We start from the raw sequence: 23,651 nt of genomic DNA, 5'->3' as shown, positions 1-23,651 counted from the left end.
AGCTACTTTGTACGAAGTGATAGTGGTAAAGCAGCTGGAATGGCCCTACATACCTTCCAATTTATTTCATTTTCTGTAGCCCTTCAGAAAATCACCAGTAGGTGTCACTGTTTTATTGTATATCACAACAGCACCAACATTGTAACAAGTTTTAATGCAGATCTTGCATCCAGCAGCAGGGAGAGTTGCTGGAACTCTGAGAAGCAATACACTGTGGGTATAAAAATATGAATAACTGTGCACATTTTTTGCATATCAAATATCTAGATATTAGGAATCACAAAAGACTTATGTGTACTGGTGATGCAGGAGTCAAAATTTCTTTAACCCACATCAACCCTTGCCCACCCTAACCTAACCCAAACTGGTTGGGCAGCACTAATTTATATATACACACATCTCTGATGTCACCAGAGGGGGCAAGCATGTGCATATAGATAACAGTGGCTATCCTTGTCTGGTGTCAGAAATAAGGTTGGGACAGGGCAGGGATGGTCAGGGAGAAGCTGATCAGTGAATATGGTTCACCACCTGCAGAGTGAGAGGAGTGGCAGGCATGATTTGCAGAATACTGTTTTTTGTTGTTGGTCTCATTGAAGCTTGTAAAATATCTTTTAAAAACATGTTCCCTCAACCTGGATCACAAAGTATTTGCTTTTCACATAAATAAATATATTGTTGAACCTTCTGTACCCAAGTATCTAACTTAATTCCAGAGTCAGTGGTTTCCTTTTTATTGGTATGTGCATAAACCACTTTGGTGTGATTATACACCCTAATAATTGCATAGAACGCTTATTCAAAATGTTTTGCTATTTAGATATGGACGCATTTTGCCATCACTAGAAGAAGCGGTGTAACCTTAAAGGTGGATAGACTTTCAAACGTATACTTCTTTATACATTTTTTTAATAGATTTGCTATTCGGGGGCGGGGGATGATTTTTTCCCTATTCTTGCTAGCACTGAATTTGTTGTTGTGTGAAAATTTGCAGAACCTGACTAGAGGTTAAGGCTGATGTCAGACGTGGCGTACTCTCAGCAAGCCGAAAAATGCTTGCCGAGAATACGCACACTACTGGAAATGCGCCCTACTTGTGCCTGCACCCGAATGAATGAGATACGCTCGGGTGCAGGCACGTGTAGCCGAAAATACGCATAAAATCGTTTTTCGGCTTGCAGAGAATATACCACGTCTGACATCAGCCTTAGGCCTTTTGGGTTTTTATTCCCTTTGTAGACAAACTATTTGATTAGCCCATAAGAAGGATACAGGTATATTAAAACTTGGCCACAGCAGTTACCTTCAGATAGGGCTGCCACCTGGCCAGAACTTTTACCAGCTTAACCAGTAAAAATTATGCTTCATGCCAATGTTATTAAAAGGAAAAAAACATAATAATGTTGAAGGGCCAGTATTTTTTTCTAATTTTATGCTGGCTTCACCCCTTCACTGCTTTAGGTAGGAACCCATGGAGGGGGCAGCACTATAGTTTGCAAGTTACTGGCTTAAAGCGTGATATTTAATTAATTTCCTGGCAGAATACAGGGCTGGAGGCAAATGTTTAAGGCTTTGAAAGCTACAAAAGTGCTTTAATTAGGTGAATTAAATTGCGAGAAACACCCTCCAAAGGTTACCATACATGGGCAGATTTAAAATGCCAATTTGACAGCTTATCTGCCCATGTTTTGGGCCCCCCAATGGGCCTACATAACCAATATCTGATTAAAAATTGCAGGTTTGATTTTCCCATTAGGGGGCACTGCAATGACTTGTTGACGTCGCCCTCAGCACTGTAATATGATCGTTTGGCCTATGGGCCAAATTATCAGATCAGCCAGCTATATCCCACCTGTTAATTTAATTCTAGACCCTAATTTATGACACTTTTATAGCCTTGCCTGATTTATATAAATAAATATATAATTGGGAAGTAGTGATGGGTCTTTCAAAGTTTTCCATAGCCGGCAACATTCCTTGTACCTTAACAAAATATAATTGAACCAATTACAATTACCCACAGCCCTCCATGAACTTTTTAAAGCACAATTGTCAGGTTTCCATTGAGTAGTATTTTGTGTAAATGTGAGAAAGTCATTAACCCTGGGCTATGTTAAATTCTCTGAATGGCAAGAGCAAATCACCCAGTAACAACAGTGAATTGAAACTCATTGTGTGAATGGAATTAATTGCCCATAGTCTGTCATTGAGAACATTTACATATATAAACTTTACTTATCCTCAGCCCTTTATTGAGCTCTCTGGCTAATGCCTGGCCAGACATCCAGGGAACATTGTACCACAGAACATGTTGGCCACGTTAGTAAATCTGGCCCAAAATTTCAATGTCTTTTTATGAAACTAAATTGGCTACACAGCATTATGTGATACTGTTTTGAGGATCAACTAGTCTCAGGAGGCACACTACAACACCGTCAATGAACGGTAGTAAGGCACTTTATGACTGGCTAGTTGAAAAAGGTTACTTGCCTTATTCTTAAAGAAATTAGTGATTTAAGGGCCTTCAACAGCCCATACAAATATTAATGCATTGATTTTATTTAAAAAAAAAAAAAATCTACTCATTCACCTTAGGGTTGAGGCCCCAGCTGAGTGTTGCTGTAGAAGAGAGGCTAAAATCATTCTCATAGTGTCAATCATGTGCTTATTCATTATTTAACAAGATAAAAAAATATAACTGCTGTTACAGTAACCTTTATAAACAGCCCATTCTATGTAACATCAGCTTCCAATTTATATGAAAAGGGAGAGTGATACTTATTCCTGATACCAATGTTATTAAAAGGAATCCAAGATAACACAGATTGGAAGGCCAAACCCCTAGAATTTGTACAAAATAACTGTTGTTTTTCCCTTCAGCCACTAGGTGGCATATGATATCTATTGTGTTATTTCACATTTCTGCAGATTACTTGCCAGTATCAATTTCTGTATGGCTACAGAAGAAACAGTCAGTCCCCAAACACTCTGTATAGTGTTGCCACAGTATCCCTTTGCAGTTTCTTTCTGTTAATTAAGGACAATACCCTTATTATAATTCTTCACAAATGGATAGTTTTAAAGCAAAGTTGTGTTACTTTTCTGTTCTACCTAGTATTTGGTATGTTTGTACATTCCATGAAAGCCATTTATCCCCATAATAAAAAACTCACTGTACAGTGATTACCACAAAAGCTCAAACCATTTAATTTTTTTAAAAAGTAGTGTGTTGCAATGTTGCATGGTACCATATTGGAGGTAAATGTGGTAACTGTGCACTTCAATGTGTTTAATTGCATCATATCTTGCTAAGTACAATGCCAAGTGCGTGTGTACTGACTACTGTGCTTTGCTTATACGAATACTGTATATAAAAGAATATTCTAGTTTGTGATTCTGAGACTGAGCTAATGGCATTTCCCTTTATTCCCTGTGGTACTGCTGTGACTTTGTGGTATGTAAATGTGCTCAGTAGCAGAATATGGGCAATCCGTTCCATTTTCACAATGGGTTTCAGCTCTCTATTGTTACTGAGTAGCTTGTTCTTGCCAGTAGGAGTGTGAGGTGTTAATTTAGCCAGAGGCTAATGACTTCCTAGCGTTTACACCCAGCGCTGCTCCTTGTAAATCTAACAGTACTGCTGAATTACATGGAGGGTTATAGGCAATTGTAACTGACACAAAAAGAGTTGTGTTAGAGGGCAATGAACATTGCAGGCTGGGAAAGTTTTTAATGACCCATCATCAAAAGAAATAGCTTTTGGAGCTTCCAAAGATCATGCAACAGGATATTTTGTTTGGAAGAGAAAGGTATTACTATCAGTACCAAATGGGTCAGAACATTTTGCTCTCTGCAGCACTCAGCACCTCTCTATTAGTGGAGTTTACAGGAGCATATTGTGAACTGTAGTTCTGCAACAGAAGCAGCAACAACGGCTGTATATCCCTAATCTAAATAGCCTTTTTTATTCAGTGCCTATGTATAGACAAGCATCTTGCCCTGCAAAGAGTATCAGCATGGAAAAATATATAAGAAAATATAGCTGAAACAGTTTTGAAGAAGGTAGTACAGATAAAACTTTATGTTTCTTGCAAAACAAACATTTTTCAAAGACCAATCCCCAAGTGGTCTGCAAGTTTACTTTCCTTCTACACCCCCAGGCTCCATTAAAAAAGGAAAGTGACATTAACACAGCTACCTCACCAGATATTCAGTAAAACAATACCAGTGAAGTGTCACATAGCAACAATTAAAATGAAATAACTGGAAAAAAATTACCATTGACGTACTGAGGACTCACAGGGGCTCAATTGGACCTTGAAGTGATCTGTAGCAACTAATCAGCAGGTGTTGCAATTTACTTTACATAAGTCCCATGGACCTCTAAAAAATGTAGAATTCCTACTGCTGGACTGTGCCCTGTATTTTTTAAAGACCCCATAAGCACAAGCAACAGCTGATATCCATCGGCTGTAAACCCCCAAACCTAGATGTCGTGGGAAGCTATCTCTTCCTTATAATCGGCACATCATAAATCCAGAGGATCTTATAGTGAAATAAAACCCAACAAAAAGTATGATTAAAATCATTTAGAGAAATGCACAGCCTTTGCCTGTAACTTTCTGCTGTATAACCTATTAGTGGCTTCATTTGCAGAATGTGAAATGAAGATTTTGGTCTGACACATATTTTTATTTAGAGAAAATTAGTGTATGAAGTATCTAAAATAATATTCATGTACGGGTATGAGTACTGGCTTCAGTGATAAAATTTTATATTAAATATTATCGGGCATAGGAAATGTTAATTTGAATTTATTGTTGTTATATCTTAAACTGTGTGACGTTTAATTACATTTCCCCCAAAATTAAATACTTCAAATAATGAACCTCCCACAGTTTTTACTCCCTATTCATTTGTTACATTTGTTGTAGAGAAATGATGGGCAGTTTAGTGTTAGTTATGTTCTTGCTATGCTGAAAATTTATATTGTACTTTTAAGATCAGCAGGGTTAACCTATAACCTGGTTTTGGAAAGACTGGTTCCACGCTGCAATAACAATTTAACAAAAGGCTATAAAGTATATTTTATATAGATAGAAAAAGATGGATAGATAGATGATAGATAGATAGATAGATAGATAGATAGATAGATAGATAGATAAACAAGTATGTTGACAGACAGACAGAAAGCTGTGAAAATATTGTGCTAAAGAACCTGAAATTGCACAAATTAAGATTATGATGTAAAGTGATGATGGAAAGTAAAGTTTATATGAATGTTTGTATATGGAAAGAAATATCTACAGTCCGTATATTCATTTGAATGATTTTATTCATGTGAGTAGAAGCGAAAAGTTGCAATAAATTTCATAATAAATAATTCAATAGATTACATTTCTATTTACATTAAATATTAACAGAAAAATAAGACATAAAAGCAAACAAATGACATTACAAAACTGCATACCCGTTGCCCACAGGGGCCAAGTGAAGTCCTCAGCCATCATTTCAGTGTCTCTAAATACACATACAATCCATAGCGATTCAAGCATCCAGCATCACATGTGCCACTTGGGGCTCTCACACAAGTACTTATGACTGTCGAGGTATTTACAACTGGTGGCCCTTCAGCTGTTAATGAACTGCAACTATCATCTCCCCTGACAACCTTATAATTTAGGGGATGCTAGATGCAGATTGGATAAACCTGTCTTTGACAATAAATAAAATGAAAATCTCTGGGTTGGACACAAGAAAGTCCTAGTGGCAGAATCCACCAGTTATAAGGAAAAATCCTGAAAGGATATGGGTAGGGCAGTACAGGGGCTATGTGAGACCCAAAGTGACTTACTTCAGTAACACCCAGGGAATTTTATGAGGTTGTATTGCCTGGTGCCCTGGGCATTGGATAGGAAAGGGCCAGTGGATAGGTTAAGCACAGCTGGGAGAAGGCAGGAATTTGGCCTCTGCAATAAGTGATTATAGTTCCAGTGTGGGTTAAAGGTTGAAAAACTTGGCTCTGGCTCCTTGGGTTTCCTCATGATGTTCTCAATACTAAATGAACATTTGCTCTGAGACTTATTGGGGTGGTTATCAGCATCCAGGGCTTCAAACCCCCTGTGTACCCCCTGGTCAGGGTAAGGAACTTTCCTCTTTATGTCTGGGTAGGGAGCAAGGTGAGTTGGCATGGTCAAATTTTCTGGTATTGCCATGCATGCCACTGGAGTCTGCTGGAGCACTTGCTGTGGTTGGATGGTACTGTAGGGTCTGTAGTAAGGCAGTGGGTTGTACATCACAAGTCCATCTTTAAAGAACTCCTGCTGGTGCCTCTTAAACCTTTTCCGCCTTCTAAGGAAGCTCCCATTATCAAACATGTCCTCAGAGGCAGGGTCCAGGGTCCAGTAGTTGCCTTTTCCTGGATTTCCTGGTTCCCGTGGTATTTTAATAAAGCAGTCATTAAGGGACAGGTTGTGCCTGATGGAGTTCTGCCAAGCAGGGAACTTGTCCTTGTAGTAAGGGAACTTGCTGCTGATAAAATCACAGATGCCACTGAGAGTCAGTTTCTTGTGTGGGCTCTGCAGGATAGCCATAGTGATTAGAGCAATATAAGAATAAGGGGGCTTTACAAGGGCCCTTTTGGCTTTGCCACCAGATGGGGTGGCTGGGGAGTCTTTAGAAGTACCTCCTTCACTCTCTCCAGAGGAATCGCTCTCACTTTCAGTGCAGCTTAGCTTGGAAGGGCTCAGAATGCCACTGTCCCCCATCTCTGAATGTGTTGGCTGTAGGTAAAAGTGTGACTTTAGACTGCAGGAATCATCTTCTCCAAGAATATCAATTTCATCCTCCTCATCAGATACTACCGGATAATCCTGGGGGTCATGGTGGGCACCAGACTCCTGGCTAAGGCTCATTGCTAGCACTGATGCTTTCTGTGAATGTGTAGTCTCCAAAGGGCCAAGGGGATGAATGATATATCCCTGCTCTCTCCCCCTCCTCTTTATATAAGCACTGCTGTGCCCCTGCAGTCATCTGCACTTGAATTGGAGCTAATCTGTCAGATAAGCCTTTGTGTGAGAGGGTCCTGCACCTGGGAGGGAGGGGCAGCTGAGGGAGGGGGGGGGGTCAGAACTTGCATGGGCTGTGCTGTTGTTGAATGAGGATGGGGTATCTGTTATATAGTTCTGATGAACTATCACTTAAGTCTACTGCATGTATGGGATCTGTAGTCTAACCAAACTTGCAAACAAATCTAACCTAAACTGCATTATCAAACAATGCAAATGTATATATACATATATATATATAGCTTATGCTCTTGAAATAAATATGCTAAGGGGTTTACAAATAAAAATTGTATAGCAGATTTTATACATTTGTGAGAGAATAAATAAATAAAAAAAATATATGGATATATATATTGAAAAAATGCTAATGGACACTGGGACTTAAACACTGATTGGATCTATTGGATGTATGTGTATATATATATATATATATATATATATATATATATATATATATATATATATATATATATATATATACATATATATATATATATATATATATATATATATATATATATATATACATATGTATGTATATATATATATATATATATATATATCTACACATACATATATATATATATACAATCCAATATACATCAAATAGATCCACTCAGTGTTTACTATATATATATATATATATGAATTTATTTATTCTCTCACAAATGTATAAAATATGCTGTACAATTTTTATTTGTAAAACCCTTAGCATATTTTTTTCAAGAGTATAAACTGTTTTTATTTATATACTAGAGGGAAATGTGCACATCTATGGAAGTCACCATCTCTGTTTACTGACCACTAATCACAAATTCCTATTAAAATAGTGGCATATACAAACACACACACACTCCCTATATAGTGCTAACTAGTTAGATTGATACCTGATTGTGCAGCATGGCACTATAAGAAAATATTACATGTTGTAGAGAAATTGGTTAATAGTGCTGGAAATGACATGCCAAGTAAACTATACCTCTCAGAATCCCTCCACTTACTGGGCTAACAGATTATGGAAGTTAGAGTTCTGTTATATCTGTAATGCTTCCTTTTATTTAAGAAGCAATGGACTGTATTATTATTAACATTTATTTATAAAGAGCCAGCATATTCCGCAGCGCTGTACAATAAGTGGGTTCCATACATTGGACATACAGAGTAACATATAAGGCAATCAATAACCGATACATCATTGATATCTAGATATTCTGCATTCTGTTCCACTGACAAGATATGCAATATTGAATAACTTCGATCATCATTCAATTATAATTAGATGTAAGCAATGGTATTTGCCTGGAAATGCATAGTGTAGAATTCTGGTTGAATGCAAGGGAATGAGGGAATGGCCACTTTGCACAAGAACAGCAAAGCCATGCCCCACCCACATGCTAATTTGCCCCTGTCTGAAACTGCCCATGGCTTGCAGGTGGTTTTGGCAATGGAATTGATCAATAGCAGAAGACCCCCATCTGTGATCTGAAAAGAAGGTGTTAGAAGAGACTATTAGCAGCTCTGCATATGAAGGCAGCGTAGGAAATGGCTCTACAGCCTACAGTTTGCACAACACCACAGGGGGGCTTTCAAGGGCAGATAGTGATAACAACTGTAAAACTCTCAATTCCTGAGCTCCTTGCCATTCATGTTTGTGTCCATTATTGAGGGTCCTACTGATATATTTGTGTTAAACTAATATTCTCACTAAACTTGCACACATTTAGAAATATCCAGTTAAGATTTAGGGACAATTATTGCACAAGGAGATTGTTTGTGAGTAAAAGATTAAATTGTTTAAAATGATTTATCCTACATACTCTAAAAATAAAAAAAACAAAACAAAACACAAAACTCCTAGTAAGATTTGTAGTGCTGTACAATTATATATATAAACAAGCACTCACAGGCAAGGTAACATTATAAAAAGTAATGGTAAATAAATAAGTATAGATCTTAAAAGGGAATATATTTGGTCTTTAACTAAAGTATAGCAAGAAGTCATAGAGCAGATTCTTTATATTCTTGTATTAAAGTCTGTTACTTATGGATCTGTCTATAATGTAATATTGAAAAACTATTTTGTTTTCTTTTTCCTTTGATCTTTTACACCAATTGCTTTCTAACCATGTTTATGCTTTTCTATACAAACATAGGCATGTAAGTCTTTGCATTTATAGGAAAAAAAATGGTTCAATACAGATGAATCTCCAAAATCCAATGAATATTTCTGTAAAAGGGGACTGGTTCCTAAAAAAAATAGCTGGAATACTGTCCCAAATTAAAAAAACAAAAACAAACAAAAAACGAGTGGGATTTTGCATGGGATTTTTATTTTTGCTCTTATGCCCCAATACCTTAGATGCTTAAGCACCATGGAAGAGCCATTTGTGTATCTTGAAAACTAATTGGCAGACCAAGATTTTCTGCAGCCACAAGTTTAAATACCAGCTGGTAGAATTACAATAGCCCTGTACGTAATGAATTATTGGGCTTTACTCTTCACCCTTAGACATGGGAGTTTGCTTTGTTTCACATGCTTCTGTGTTTGGCATTTCAGTATGAAGAAACAAAGTTATATAACTTCTATGTTCACATATGGTGAAATGCACAAAAAAGCCACAACAAAGGAATTCAGGTACGAACACCCATGGACCTTGTACATGGGGATTGCACCACATTTTTTAGTAGAGCAAAAATAGGGTGGAATTAAATCACAACAACTTTTACTTTACAGTTGTTATGACATGTCTATAGGAAACATTTTCGGGCATTTTGACCTCATAGTTTTGGGCTACTAAAAAATGAAGTACTTTAGGGCAGTGTCACACAGCATTTTTATGTTAGTCAATGACATGCCTGTCTTGTGCATGAAGAAGATGGGGCTCAGTGGAGCAAATCAGACTTTTCTTCTCTGGCATAGATACACTGTGTGTGACAATACCCCTAGAACACAGAAAGTATGTAGAACACAGCTATTATAGATCTACCCCTATATCTGATTAATAAATCATTACACAATATCACCCTGTTCATAAAGGAGAGTTTTCCTTTAACTTTGCAAAGATTTTATTTTGTGTATTTATATTTGTATCCATTCTAATACTAATAAACTAATTTTGCATCTCAGAATGTATTTTGTTTACAGAATATACTTTTGTGTATTCTCAAAACAAAACCATGGAATCAACAGGAAGATGCCAGATGATGGCAAGAAAGATTCCCTATGTGTATGAATTTAATTGGAACCAACCTGCTTTTGTCATGCCAGTGGGAGAGCACAAGGAGAAACACAATGCACACAAACAGGAATTGGTCACTGTTGTCCCACTTGATTTGTTTGCTTTTGGGAAAGCTTTGTTATCCTTTTAAACGATAATGTAACCAAACAAGGCAAGAAACAGAGGGCACATTGCTTTTTTATTGAAAGGAAAGTTCAGTTCCCAGTGCTGCCTTTATGGCCAGTAAGTAGCCCCTCTGTGCTAGCTGTCCTCATGGGGTCTTCCTGCACAGTTACCATACCAATGACTCTCTTGGGCAGGTTTAAGCTCTGCAAAGATGCAGGTGTTAATCTGTGAATAGCCATTCTGATGATGAGAAAATTAACCCCAGCTTGTTACTTTTGTCATTGTAAAGGTTAGAGAGTTGATTTTCTTCTACACTTGGCTAATATATACTCTTTGTAGGGGGGCAGTGTAGGAAATCGGTTTATTGAATGGCTTTCTGTGGGAAACTGCTCTGTACAGGAAGGGGAGGCTTTGCAGGTTTTCAAAAGAAAACATTCCTCCACTTGTAATTTCAATCACCCTTACTTGTTTATGGAATATAAATTTATACTAAAATGCACACGCTCCAAGTACATATCCTTATCATAACAACGATATGGGGGGAGGGGAGGGTGACACCTCTTACCTCTGGGTAGATATTCAGTATCTGTTGTAACCTATTCTGGTGTATACTCTTCTATCATTACATATGTTCTATACATGCTTTACCTGCACTGGGGTTGTTCATTCAGCAAACTAAAGTTATGTACAATTGTATTTTACTTAAGGACAGTAGCAGTAGGCTAGGTAGATATTATTTTCCCCACAGAAAAATTAGCTTAGAGGACCCCGTTTGCTAAAGTTTTTAGAAAATTAATGTTATCTTTTAATCACATGCAACTAAAATTTCATACCAGGACCCCTATTGGACTCTTTATATCAGGGATCCCCAACCTCTTATTTACTTGCCACACTCAGATGAAAAAAGTGTTGGTGAGCCACACTAAAAAATTATTTGGAGATGCCAAATAAGGGCTGTGATTGGTTATTTGGTAGCCCCATACGGACTTATAGGGAATTTCCAAGAAGCAACTGGTCTGCTATATGTATTGGCTCGCTCCTAGGAATTGTTTTATGTTGTCTTCTGTAAGCTTGCTCTATTCAAAAGAAATGTGTAGCAACCAATTGCTTTTTATTTTTTCAAATGCATTATAGATCATGGGAACTAGAGTACACACTAAGCAACTATCTCCTGCTAACAGATAACCAAAAATTACAGTCTTAATAATAAATGCCTCCACCAAAATACAGTATATACCCTGCCCTAAATTATCAACATATAACACTATTTGTCTTGGTAATTCTTAGGCTAAAGCTTAGCTATCAATGAGCTATCAATGAGGTATACTTAGCCTGTGGCTCACAGGACTGAGAATAGCAAAAGAATGCAGACTTATGACATTTTGTATGGCAGGTCCTTTCCTAAGTCCCCCATTTTTCCACTGTTTTCCAAAGGAAAACATATACAAGCCCCGTACGTAATTATTTTACAGCTCATTAACTTAAATATGCCATACCTTTTGGAATATACCAAATTAATTATCACAGATAAGAGATGGTTCAGTATGATTTATGTATTTTTACACAAACAGACACACCTATTTACTAAACACCAAGACATATATACAGTAGATGTATGTATTCCACATGGGGTAATGTGAAGGGGTATTTGAACTAGGGTCTGCGCAATATGATTCAGAGGTACTTTGGACTGTAACACCAGTTGGAGATTGGGCTATGGAGCTGTGCAATGGGCTAAAGGGGTTTGTGTAGTGTGTTGATAAGGCATTGGGCTGATCTGTGCTGGTGTATAGTGACATTGACTATATAGTCATGCATAACGGCATGGAGTTGTGTTAAAAGATATGTCACAGTGACAAACAGTATTTTTTTCCTGTTCAAATGCAGTGCAATGGAAGCGCATAAAAAGAAAAAGAAAAGGAACAAAAGTTTATGGACTGTAGGGGGTGTCCAAAGTAACTGGAGAAAACCAGCACATACAAATGATTAACATACAAACTCCACACAGATAGTCACATGAATGGAACAAGATCCAAGCAAGGCAGCAATAATAACGACTGTGCAGTTATCATTTCTAATGGCTCTTTGGCTACTAGAGGCTGCTGTTTTTCATTAGACCCTAGACATGAGTGACTAACCATTTTTTTACCATCCTTATCAGATCTTCTGTTATTGTGCAGTGCCCTTTTGAGAAGCCACAAAGGGCATGGTCCAGCAGCCCAAGGGGAGAGGTATAATATAATTGCAGTGTAGCCAGTTAAACAGAACTGTAAAGCTGGCCATACACATTAAGATTTTTAAAAGATCCTTTAATTATCATAGGACCAAGCTTATCCTGAAACAATAGTTTAAAAGTATGATTTGTCCATCAACGAAAATGACAAATGCAAACAACTGGACATTGGGCAAATTTCCTTGCTAACAACAAAAACTTTCAAACCTGCCTGATTGATTTTCTGACCAAAGTTGGATGAAAAATTACTAGATGTGTGATCGTTCAGTGTCCCTAACCTTACAATAATTTGAACGATTTGTCAGATTGCACTGAAATTGGTCATTAGTGAGAGAAAAAACTTAATATGTGCATGGCCACCTTTACTGGAATTTTTTGAAGCACAGGCAGACTTAACAATAAAGACTTTAAGGGGCAGATTTACTAGAATTTTTTTTTTTCGCATTTTTAAGAAACCGTGATAAAACTTATTTCCACAAATGGCAGTCAATAATCAAAAGATCTGATCTGAAAAAGTAGAACAAAAAAAATTTGTGAAAAAGTTGGCTTTTTCACGATAATCTGGACTTTTTCGTCCAAATCTTGGAAAAGCTGCAACTTTTTTTTCATGGTTTAGTAAATGCCTTTCCAGGTCTACAGAATTTCTTATAGCCTGAGATAATATGAAACTATGTCCACATAAGTACTCTCCTATACTCAGCACCATGTTTCAGGAAAATGTAGAGTTATGGTACCCCTTTAATGTCTTTGTATGTGCCAGTCCACTACTATGGTTTTTGGGTTTATCTAAGAAAATAGTTCATATAACTGCTTTCAAATGCCAGGACATATGGCCCACACAGGGCTTTATTGCTGACATGGCACACGTGAGATTTGTTACCAGCAATAAATCTGTGGTACTGTGGCCGAAAAATCTCCTGAAAACTTTCCAATCAGCAATAATGGAAATCGCTGTTGGGGAAACATATGTTTCATTTTTCTGAAGTCACCTGAAGTTTCCCCACGAGGCAACTTTGAGCTAACACGGGAAACTGACTGACACATTTGTTTTCCCACCAGTGATTCAAGTGCAATCACCATGTTTTTTTCCCACAATGCAGCATATCCCCCCTGACTTCCAGCATCATTGTAGTTGCAAGGGTTTGAAGTGCCTGATGCAGTTGCGCTACACGTGCAATGCAATTGCGTTTTGTTCTCAAAGATTAACGCAACTGCGCGTGTGTTTAGTCACAAATCAGATGCAGTTGCGCAGGAGTCTGTCTGGTGTCATTTTCAGTGCTTAGCATGTAAGAGACTACTGCACTTGATTCTTTAGGTGCTGGGCAGGAAGGTAACCCTGGAACTGATGCCTGGTCCCTGTGTCAGTAGGTGCACTATTCGGAACAAGACGGCAACTATACAGAAGTGCAAAGAGTGCATTTTGAAGCAAGTACCTGTAATGAAAGGAGTTTAATGAGCAACTCACTGCAGGAAAAAGTGTAGGAGCAGGACTAATCTTAAAAAATGTAAATGAGCCTTGATATGTTTTACTGTTCGCAGATTTAATGGCTAACAATGTATCAGCCACATTTACGTAACATACAAGATTGTTTGAGACAAAGGTAATATTTAACTTACCATTAAGGGCTTGGTGCTGAATAGTTTTTATTTTTTTTGTCTAATTACTTTCTCCTAATGAGGATCATTAACAGAAATAACCCCAATAATAAAATAAAAGAGCCTATATGCATTTGACCATTATGTTTATTTAGACTGCATTTTAAAAATTTTGTAGCATTTCTATGCCCATAAGACATCTACTTCTGAAAATTGTATGTATAGCAACTGAACTAACTGGTTTGTCAATTAAAATGACATATTTGACTGATATGCTTATGTTTTTGGTGGCAATTGTGTTTACAATACAATTTACAACTGAGAAAGAATACAATTTTTTTGACCCACATAACATAAAAAATTACATATTTTGTTCATAAGCCCACAGTGTTCTAGTCAACTAGTGGTCAAAACATCCGAGGCCTAATGCGTTACATCCTAAATAAACTATACAGTTACATGAGAATTACCTGTATAACCACCCTGTAAACTCACTTCACCTCAGGTGTCAAGCCAATTTCTACACTGCAATAACATTTACCTGAAGCTTTCTTCATGCTTGATATGGGAAAGGAATATACCAGGAATTTAATATATGAAATTTAGAAAGTATATTGTTTATTAAAAACATTTCTAGGCAAAAATATATTGTAAATAATATAGTGACTAAAGTACCACCTATTGTAAAATAGAAGGATATTATAAGTCACCATAAAGTTAACTTTGCTTAAACATAATAGGGGTCATTTACAAGTGCATTGAGCAAAGTGTAATTTCCAGCACAATTGCTATGTTTTTTTTCCCATAAAGCAGTGTTTTTTTTCCATAATTCCAGCATTGTTGCACTCACCAGAGAGAATAAGAGTAGCGCTATTGCTTCCGCACTTTATTGCAAATTGTCCACAATTGTACTGAATATATTCAAAGTCCAGTTGGCATAAGCTCTGTCATTTGGAGTGTGAGTCAGTGACATGTGCAATCTATTCTTTTGGCACAACTGTGCTGTAGTGATTGACACAGGCTGCTGTAGGGTAGATCCAGGGTTCTCTTGAGTTAATAGGCACAACTGCGCTCGATTCGGAACAGGAGGTGGGAAGAGCTGATCAGGGTTTTGCATACAACTGACTGCTGGGAAATTTGCATGACTAAAAATGACCCCTAATGTATCAGCCTCTTACATCTTGTTGTAGCAGAGTCATTTGTACTACTACCTACTGGGCCCTGCAACCCTATCTGCTCTGTGTACCTTAGTAACTGATTAAAGGAAAACTATACCCCCAGAATAAATACCTAACCAACAGATATCATATTAAGTGGCCTATTGAAGAATCTTACCAAACTGGAACACAGATATATATATATATGAGTAAATATTGCCCTTTTCCATGATTTTCCTTGATCCACCATTTAGTGATGGGCCGTGTGCTCCCTCAGAGATCACATGACCAGAAATAATGTAGCTTTATCTGTAACAGGAAGTAGTGTGGGAGTAAAAGACAGAACTCTGTACATTTATTGGCTAAAGTGACCTAACATGTATGTGGGCCCTTGGTTTGTTTGTGTGCAGTATGAATCATATGATCACAGAGGGCAGCCCTTAGTACTTTAAATGCCAATTTTCTATTTAGCAGTACCCAGTGGCACATACTACTTCTACTTAGTCTATTTGAATGAAAATGGTTTATTTAGATAAAGCAGGGTTTAACATACGAACTGTTTTATGCAATATATTTTTATAGAGACCTACACTGTTTGGGGGTACAGGTACGGGACCTGTTTTCCAGAATGCTCAGGACCTAGGGTTTTCCAGATAAGGGTTTTTTCTGTAATTTGGATCGCTATACCTTAAGGGGCTGATTCACAAAAGGTCAAAAAATGTAAAAAAAAATAGTATCACTTCTTATATTTTTAGAATTAACGATCAATTCACAAAAATTCAGAGTAACCACAATAATTTCTGATGTTCGAAAATGTCACGAAAATTCTTTTATCGTACGAAAATATCATGGTTGCGTTCTGAAAGCCACAACATTTTCGGATCAGAATGTTTGTAAACAGCGCAAAAACCTTTCTGGCTTTGAAACCTTCAATGCATGATTTTGGAACCCTTCCATAGGACTCAATGGCACTCTACAGATCCAACCTGGCCAAAAGATAGTCACAATACCAAAGCTGGAATGAATTTCGAAATGGTCATATTCTTTACAAAAAATACGACTTTTTCGTGGAAGTTAACGAAAACCATGAAAAATTAGTGGAATTTTACAAAACGTTCTAGAAGTTAGAAAAAATATTCTCAATTTTTCTCAAAAAAACTCAATCATGGTTTAATGAATGGGCCCCTTAGTACTGTGTATATCACAATCAGGATATAAAATAGCCTAAATCATATATAAAATAGTTCCACGTATTACACTTAGGGGTTAATTTATTGCTATTCAGTATTTTGTTACTCATCTATAATCATACTTATCCTGTAGGATTTAACAAACTTTTTTCACACTGGAATGGTTTGTTACAGTGTATTTCTGCATTGCTAAAGGGGAAGTATTCATGCATCCTTGATATTTTTCTATTTTGCCTTGTTCAGTGCAAGATATAAAAGCTATTCATACTTACTATGTTACTATGTTCTTAATTAACGCAACAGGCAAGAAAACTTAATCAAATCTTTTGAATACGCAGTGTTCAACTCCATAAACTGATAAATAACTTCCCTATAAACTCACTTCAACTTAAGTTTAAATTATAACCTGATAAACAGGAGGTTCATGCCTGAGTTGAAGCGAGTTTATAGATTTATAGGTGCAGTCAAACACTGTTTGTCGAGAAAGGTTCATTTGAGTTTTTAGGTAGGGTGTATCAACTGTTAGATTATCTGAGGGTTACACAAACTAAAGCAATGTGGAATTTCTTTTTCATGTGTAATTTTATGAAACCTTTCAAACTGAACCATAGCAAAATTTGGACAAACAGGTGTGTGAGGGTATGACAACAAAATTCATATAAACAGCAAGAGAGATCCTCTGCACTCAATCATTATCAATATACTGTATATAGGACATTAAGATATTCTGTGAATTAAGCTACTAAGAACTGCCCCCCTTTAACCCAAAGAGGGATTGTTTGTTCATCTATTTTAAAAAGGGAAACTATTTGGGTGATATAATCTTAAAAGCAAGGAAATAGCAGGTACAATATTGTCCCTTTGTAAAAGGTATATTGAAGCACTAGATTTCTTAATGAATCAGATAAAAAGTGAGTGTAGGACTGGCCAGACAGGGGATGACTTTGACACAGTTGGCCAGTTTGCATATATTGCAATATATGGACAAACAATCCCTGTTTTGCTAAAAGGGGAGGGCATATCTTGGTAGCTTAATGCACAGAATGTCTTAATGTCTTTTGGCTTATTAAGAGGCAGCTGAGAGAGGAGCTGCCTGGAGAGGTAAAAAGGGGTGTGCTCCCATACCTGGGGGTCGCTCAGAAAGGGGTCCCTCAGAGTAAAAGGTCTTTCAGAGCAGGCCACAGGGCAGGAAGGCTGCATTTCTGTTTTACGAACTCCCAGAGGGGCTGTGGTTGCCTCCTGCCACTGCAAGGAGCAGAGGGAGTCATGACGTGTATGAGAGCTGAGAAGTTAGCAAGGCTTAATGAAAAGCGGAACATCAAGGCTTAGTGAGAAGCCAAAGTGTTCCAGAAGCTGGTGAGCTGGTATCCCAGGAGGGACAACAGGGCTGAGTGAGTTGCCCGAGTGTGAGAGTCACTGTGGATGTGTGAAACTGGGGACAGTGAGAAACCCTGAAAAGGTTCCAGAGAGTGAAAGTCAACCTGGAAGGTGAGAGTCCCAGATTGGTGTCAAATCTTGAATAAGCTCTATTGTAATGCTGATGAATTGTTTCCGATGATGTTTAAGTTGGGCAGAGTTTGCCAGAAATAAACATGTTCGTGCCTGAAGAAGTGGTGCCCCTGTCTCTATGCTCCTGATCTTCTGCTTATCTGCCTACCATAGCTAATTCCCCCAAAAATGTACAGGGAAACAGCATTTAACGGAAGACATTCAGAAAACATTAAATACAGTAAGAAAACGTTTTTACATTTTTTTTGTACCAGAAGAAAGTAGAATACAATGTAAAAATCTGGGCAATGTGTTACCTTGATGTACCAAACTCATAAATTTGGGATTCTGCCAAAAACAGAGTCCTTAGTAAAAGAAACATGCCAGATATCAAATGGACTCCGAACCCTTGAAACTTAAGCAAAAAATACTAACATTAAAAAAATCACTCTCCTACCCCCTCTTGTGTGAGATGTCAAAAATAAATTTCTCTGATTGCAGCTGCCATTTTATAGTTCTTATAGTTCCCCTTTAAGGGAGGGGGAGCAGGAGAGGGGAAAGAACTGTGCAGACTCTGAGAATGAAGGGTTTTTCTGAGAGAGTCAGATCTACATCTGGCCAGTTTTCAACCAGATATTGGCCCCTGTAAAAAGGCCTAATTCATGGGAAGATAAGCTGCTAAATTGGTCTGAGGGACCCCAATTGGCAGGTTAAATTGGCCCATGTATGGCCCCCTTTAGTCCACACCCCCCTTCTGCATCAGCCCTGACCTGCCCCTGATCTGTGCAAAACCCACGTATGCTTCACCCCCTTTCAGCCTTGAGATTCAGGACTTTCCCACAAAACTACTGGGGGGTAGGCATCTAATGTGAATGATGCACACCATTCATTTTCAGGGCTAGTATTAGTGCTTAATAATTTGGAACTGCCACTGTCAAATTATTTATTCAGTGTAAACTGTGTTGCTCATCACACAATAATCTTTAAAAAATAACCTTAAAGCATTTCATAGATGGGCATATTCTAAGCACTTTTCTAATCAGTCCTTATTTAGTTACAGTTTTTGATTTATTAGTCTTTTCTGCCGCTACTTGGCCAGCAAACCACTCATGGCTCACTGACCTGGGCAACAAAAAAAGTAGACTTTGAGGATTCAGTTTTATTGTTATTCTGAATTGTTTATATTTATGTTCAGATTCTTTCCTATTCATCTTCCATAATGGCTTCTAAACTGTTGCCTGGTTTCTAGGGTATTCTAGGGTATCCTGACAGCTGTACAGAAAAAAATGTAAATAAAGAAAATCTTATCTTAAAATAGCACCGTACTAAAAATTAATTAACCATGCCCTTAAGTGACACACGGGGAGATTAGTCGCCACGTGACAAATTTCATTGTCATAGGCGACTAATCTCCCCGCAATTCCAACCCACCGGCATGGGCGTCTGCAGAAAATTTTCCAAGGGGGGGCAAGTAAGCTAGCATCATCCTGCAACAGACAAATATATATATATATATATATTTTTTTTTTTTTTTTTTTTTTGCAGGATGATACTAGGGGAGGCTAAAGATGGCCCATACACAGACTGACCTACAGCTAATGTGACACTTAGTGGATTCGCTGCTGGCGTAAAAAGTTAACTTTCCAACTACCTCTTGCCCTTCCCACTGACTCCCAGGGATACTGTACAAAAGTGCGGGTGGGGGTGCTTTTTTTTTTTACCCTAAAATGTTTAGTATGTAAAAGTATTCATACGTGCACTTCTGTTAGGGGATCTGCAAACATTTGTGTTTGTGATCAGTTAGCTTAAAGGGGTAGTTCGCATTCAAATTCACTTTTATTTTTAATGGTTTTTCAGTTATTTAGCTTTTTGTTCAGCAGCTCTCCATTTGGTATTTCAGCAGCTATCTGGTTGCTAGGGTCTTATTTACCCTAGCAACCAGGTAGTGGTTTAAACAAGAGATGGGAATATGAATAGTTAAGGGGCCTACTTGGAAAAATAAGTAATACAAAATTATAATAATAATAAAATTGTAGCCTCACAGAACAATATTTTTTGGCCCCCATTTGAAATCTGTATAGAGGCAGAAGAGAAAGGCAAATTATTCAAAAAAATTAATTAGGAAGACCAATTGCAAAGTTGCTAGGAATAGGCCATTTTATAACATACTAAAGGTTAACTTAAAAGTAAACCACCCCTTTAGATGTGTTTATGTTAGTTTTATAGCAAGAAAGGCAGTGGGTACTGACTCCCCATTATATACAGTGAGACGCAGTCCTTATTTACAAAACCAGCACATTATATACAGTGAGAAGCAGTGGGTATGGATGGCAGATATTCAGGCCCTGGCACTATAACACTGGCACTGATACACAACATTGGCCCCACTGTAACTTACTATAAATGAAGAGTTAACTTACCCTCCATCTGTTAGGGTAGGGGATAGATTATAAATTATTATAGATGTCAGGTCAGGCAAAAAACAATTTAATGTCAGCTAGTGATTCTTTAGAACTGTATAGTACCTGTGTATAGTACCTGTGTATAGTGCCTGTGGGATGAAAACTGCAGCAAAAGTTGAGAGTTGGTTCTTAGGTAAAGTTACAGCTGCAGATTCTTCTTTTCAGTCTTCATTTCTGTTTCCAGTTTGCAAAATCTCCCGATCCCTGTGTGCATCTGTGCTCTGATTGGTCAATTTTACTGTCTGTCAAGGAAGCTGTGCTCTGATTGGAGAATCCACAAGAAGAAAGATCCAATCGGAGCACAGCAAAACGGGCTTGAGGGGACAGAAACGGAGTAAGGTTTTTTTTTTTTTTTTGCTACTTTTCCAGGGGGGGGCAAGTGCCCCCTCTTGCCCCCTTCTGTGGACGCCCATGCCCACCGGCTAGAATGTAAATCGGCGGTGGGATGGCATATGCGGTGCTGCGATTTGCCGAAGTCGCCCGAAGTTTCTTTTCCTCTCAAGGTAACTTCGGCCAATTGTGGCGCCGTGTATGCCATCCCACCCGTGATTTAAATTTTAGCTGGTGGGATGGCATTGTGGGGAGATTAGTCGCCCGTGAAAACAAAGATTTGGCGCGCGACGACTAATCTCCCCGTGTGTCACTGCCCTTATGGGAACAAAGTAAACATGCTTAAAATAGGGTATATTCCCTTTCAGTTTCAGTGAACTATTGGTGTATAATGCCAGCCGTGCCAGATGAAATTGTACCCTGCAATCCTTGTGTTACGACTTGCATTTTTTAATACCAAAGCACACAGCAAGAGCAACAGAAGTTGTCAGTTGATTCTTTTAAAAAGAAACTACCGGTATACCAAACTACGTAATATATTGTTAAAAGTTCCCTGCAGTATTTCTAAACTGTGCAGTTGGGGAGACTTGCAGTTCAGGCATATCAGATTTATATGACATGGAGGGCATAACTGAGTGGGTTGTGAGCTCCCCATATACACAGTAAAATAGCAAATATTATAGTATGTAAGGTTATAAACAAAGTCCTAGTTGAGAGTAATATTCTTAGACAATTTGCAATTGGTCTCAATGTTTTACAATTTGTGTTGTTTTAGAAGTTATCTGGTTGCTAGGGTTCGAATTACCTTTGCAACCAGGGAGTGATTAGAATGAGACTGATATATTCATCTGAGAGGACATACCCACAAAAATAAGAAATAAAAAGTAATAATAGCAATAAAATTGTGGCCTCAGAGAGCACAGGTTTTTAACTGCTGGGGTCAGTGATCTACAGGGTGGGCCATTTATATGGATACACCTTAATAAAATGGGAATGGTTGGTGATATTAACTTCCTGTTTGTGGCACATTAGTATATGTGAGGGGGGAAACTTTTCAAGATGGGTGGTGACCATGGTGGCCATTTTGAAGTCGGCCATTTTGGATCCAACTTTTGTTTTTTCAATAGGAAGAGGGTCATGTGACACATCAAACTTATTGGGAATTTCACAAGAAAAACAATGGTGTGCTTGTTTTTAACGTAACTTTATTCTTTCATGAGTTATTTACAAGTTTCTGACCACTTTATGTGTTCAATGTGCTGCCCATTGTGTTGGATTGTCAATGCAACCCTCTTCTCCCACTCTTCACACACTGCAGCAAGTAGCAACATAGCAACACCACAGAGAAATGCTAGCACAGGCTTTCAGTATCCGTAGTTTCAGGTGCTGCACATCTTGTATCTTCACAGCATAGACAATTGCCTTCAGATGACCCCAAAGATAAAAGTCTAAGGGGGTCAGATCGGGAGACCTTGGGGGCCATTCAACTGGCCCACGATGACCAATCCATTTTCCAGGAAACTGTTCATCTAGGAATGCTCGGACCTGACACCCATAATGTGGTGGTGCACCACCTTGCTGGAAAAACTCAGGGAACGTGCCAGCTTCAGTGCATGAAGAGGGAAACACATCATCATGTAGCAATTTCGCATATCCAGTGGCCTTGAGGTTTCCATTGATGAAGAATGGCCCCACTATCTTTGTACCCCATATACCACACCATACCATCATTTTTTTTCTTCCAACAGTCTTGGAGGGATCTATCCAATGTGGTTTAGTGTCAGACCAATAGCAGTGGTTTTGTTTGTTAACTTCACCCTTCATCTTTGGGGTCATCTGAAGGCAATTGTCTATGCTGTGAAGATACAAGATGCGCAGCACCTGAAACTACGGATACTGGAAGCCTGTGCTAGCATTTCTCCTGCGGTGTTGCTATAAGTGTGTGAAGAGTGGGAGAAGAGGGTTGCATTGACAATCCAACACAATGGGCAGCACATTGAACACATTTTATAAGTGGTCAGAAACTTGTAAATAACTCATGAAAGAATAAAGTTACGTTAAAAACACCATTGTTTTTCTTGTGAAATTCTCAATGAGTTTGATGTGTCACATGACCCTCTTCCTATTGAAAAAACAAAAGTTGGATCCAAAATGGCCGACTTCAAAATGGCCACCATGGTCACCACCTATATTGAAAAGTTTCCCCCCTCACATATACTAATGTGCCACAAACAGGAAGTTAATATCACCAAACATTCCCATTTTATTAAGGTGTATCCATATAAATGGCCCACCCTGTACATTTAAATGCCTGAAAGAGTCAGAAGAAGGCACATAATTTAAAAAAAAAACAAAAAAAAAAATATAAAAAAAAAAATAAGGACCAATTGAAAAGTTGCTTAGAATTGGTCATTCTATAACATACTAACAGTTACCTTAAAGGTGAAGAATACCTTTAACAGTGCCATTTGTATTTTAGTTTGGCACAAGGTTTTTGCAAATGTACAAGTGTCTGCATAAACCCCAAATATGTTTTGTCAGGACTGATAACTAAATAAAGAAATACCATAAAATATTTTACTTAGAACAGTAAAAAAAAGTTGTCAGCCACGTGTAAAAGAAATTATGAGAAGGACCGGGGGAGAGGGAGAAGAGGGAACATGCAGCCTGTAAACATCAGTTTGCCATGCCTGTTGTTGTTTCTGCACCACAGCAATATAAGGGAAAGTCAATGTGTAACTTCTCTCCTCCTCCTGTACCAGTGCGCATGTTTGTGTGAGTGCT

At 38.0% G+C, this 23,651-nt stretch overlaps 1 protein-coding gene across 1 annotated transcript; it reads right to left on the bottom strand.

The window, feature by feature from the left end:
• Positions 1-5,319: 5,319 nt before the first annotated feature.
• foxd4l1.1 (forkhead box D4 like 1, gene 1) lies at positions 5,320-6,945 on the bottom strand. Its single transcript, NM_001016928.1, is given in 1 exon segment — positions 5,320-6,945. A coding segment is annotated over 1 exon segment (1,059 nt). The 5' UTR covers positions 6,915-6,945; the 3' UTR covers positions 5,320-5,855.
• Between the last annotated feature and the right edge of the window lie 16,706 nt (positions 6,946-23,651).

This window comes from Xenopus tropicalis, chromosome 1 (assembly GCF_000004195.4).
Source record: "Xenopus tropicalis strain Nigerian chromosome 1, UCB_Xtro_10.0, whole genome shotgun sequence".
NCBI classification, from domain to species: Eukaryota; Metazoa; Chordata; class Amphibia; order Anura; family Pipidae; genus Xenopus; species Xenopus tropicalis.
Note: the sequence above shows the minus strand (reverse complement) of the source record. Positions and strands in the feature narration are given on the sequence as shown.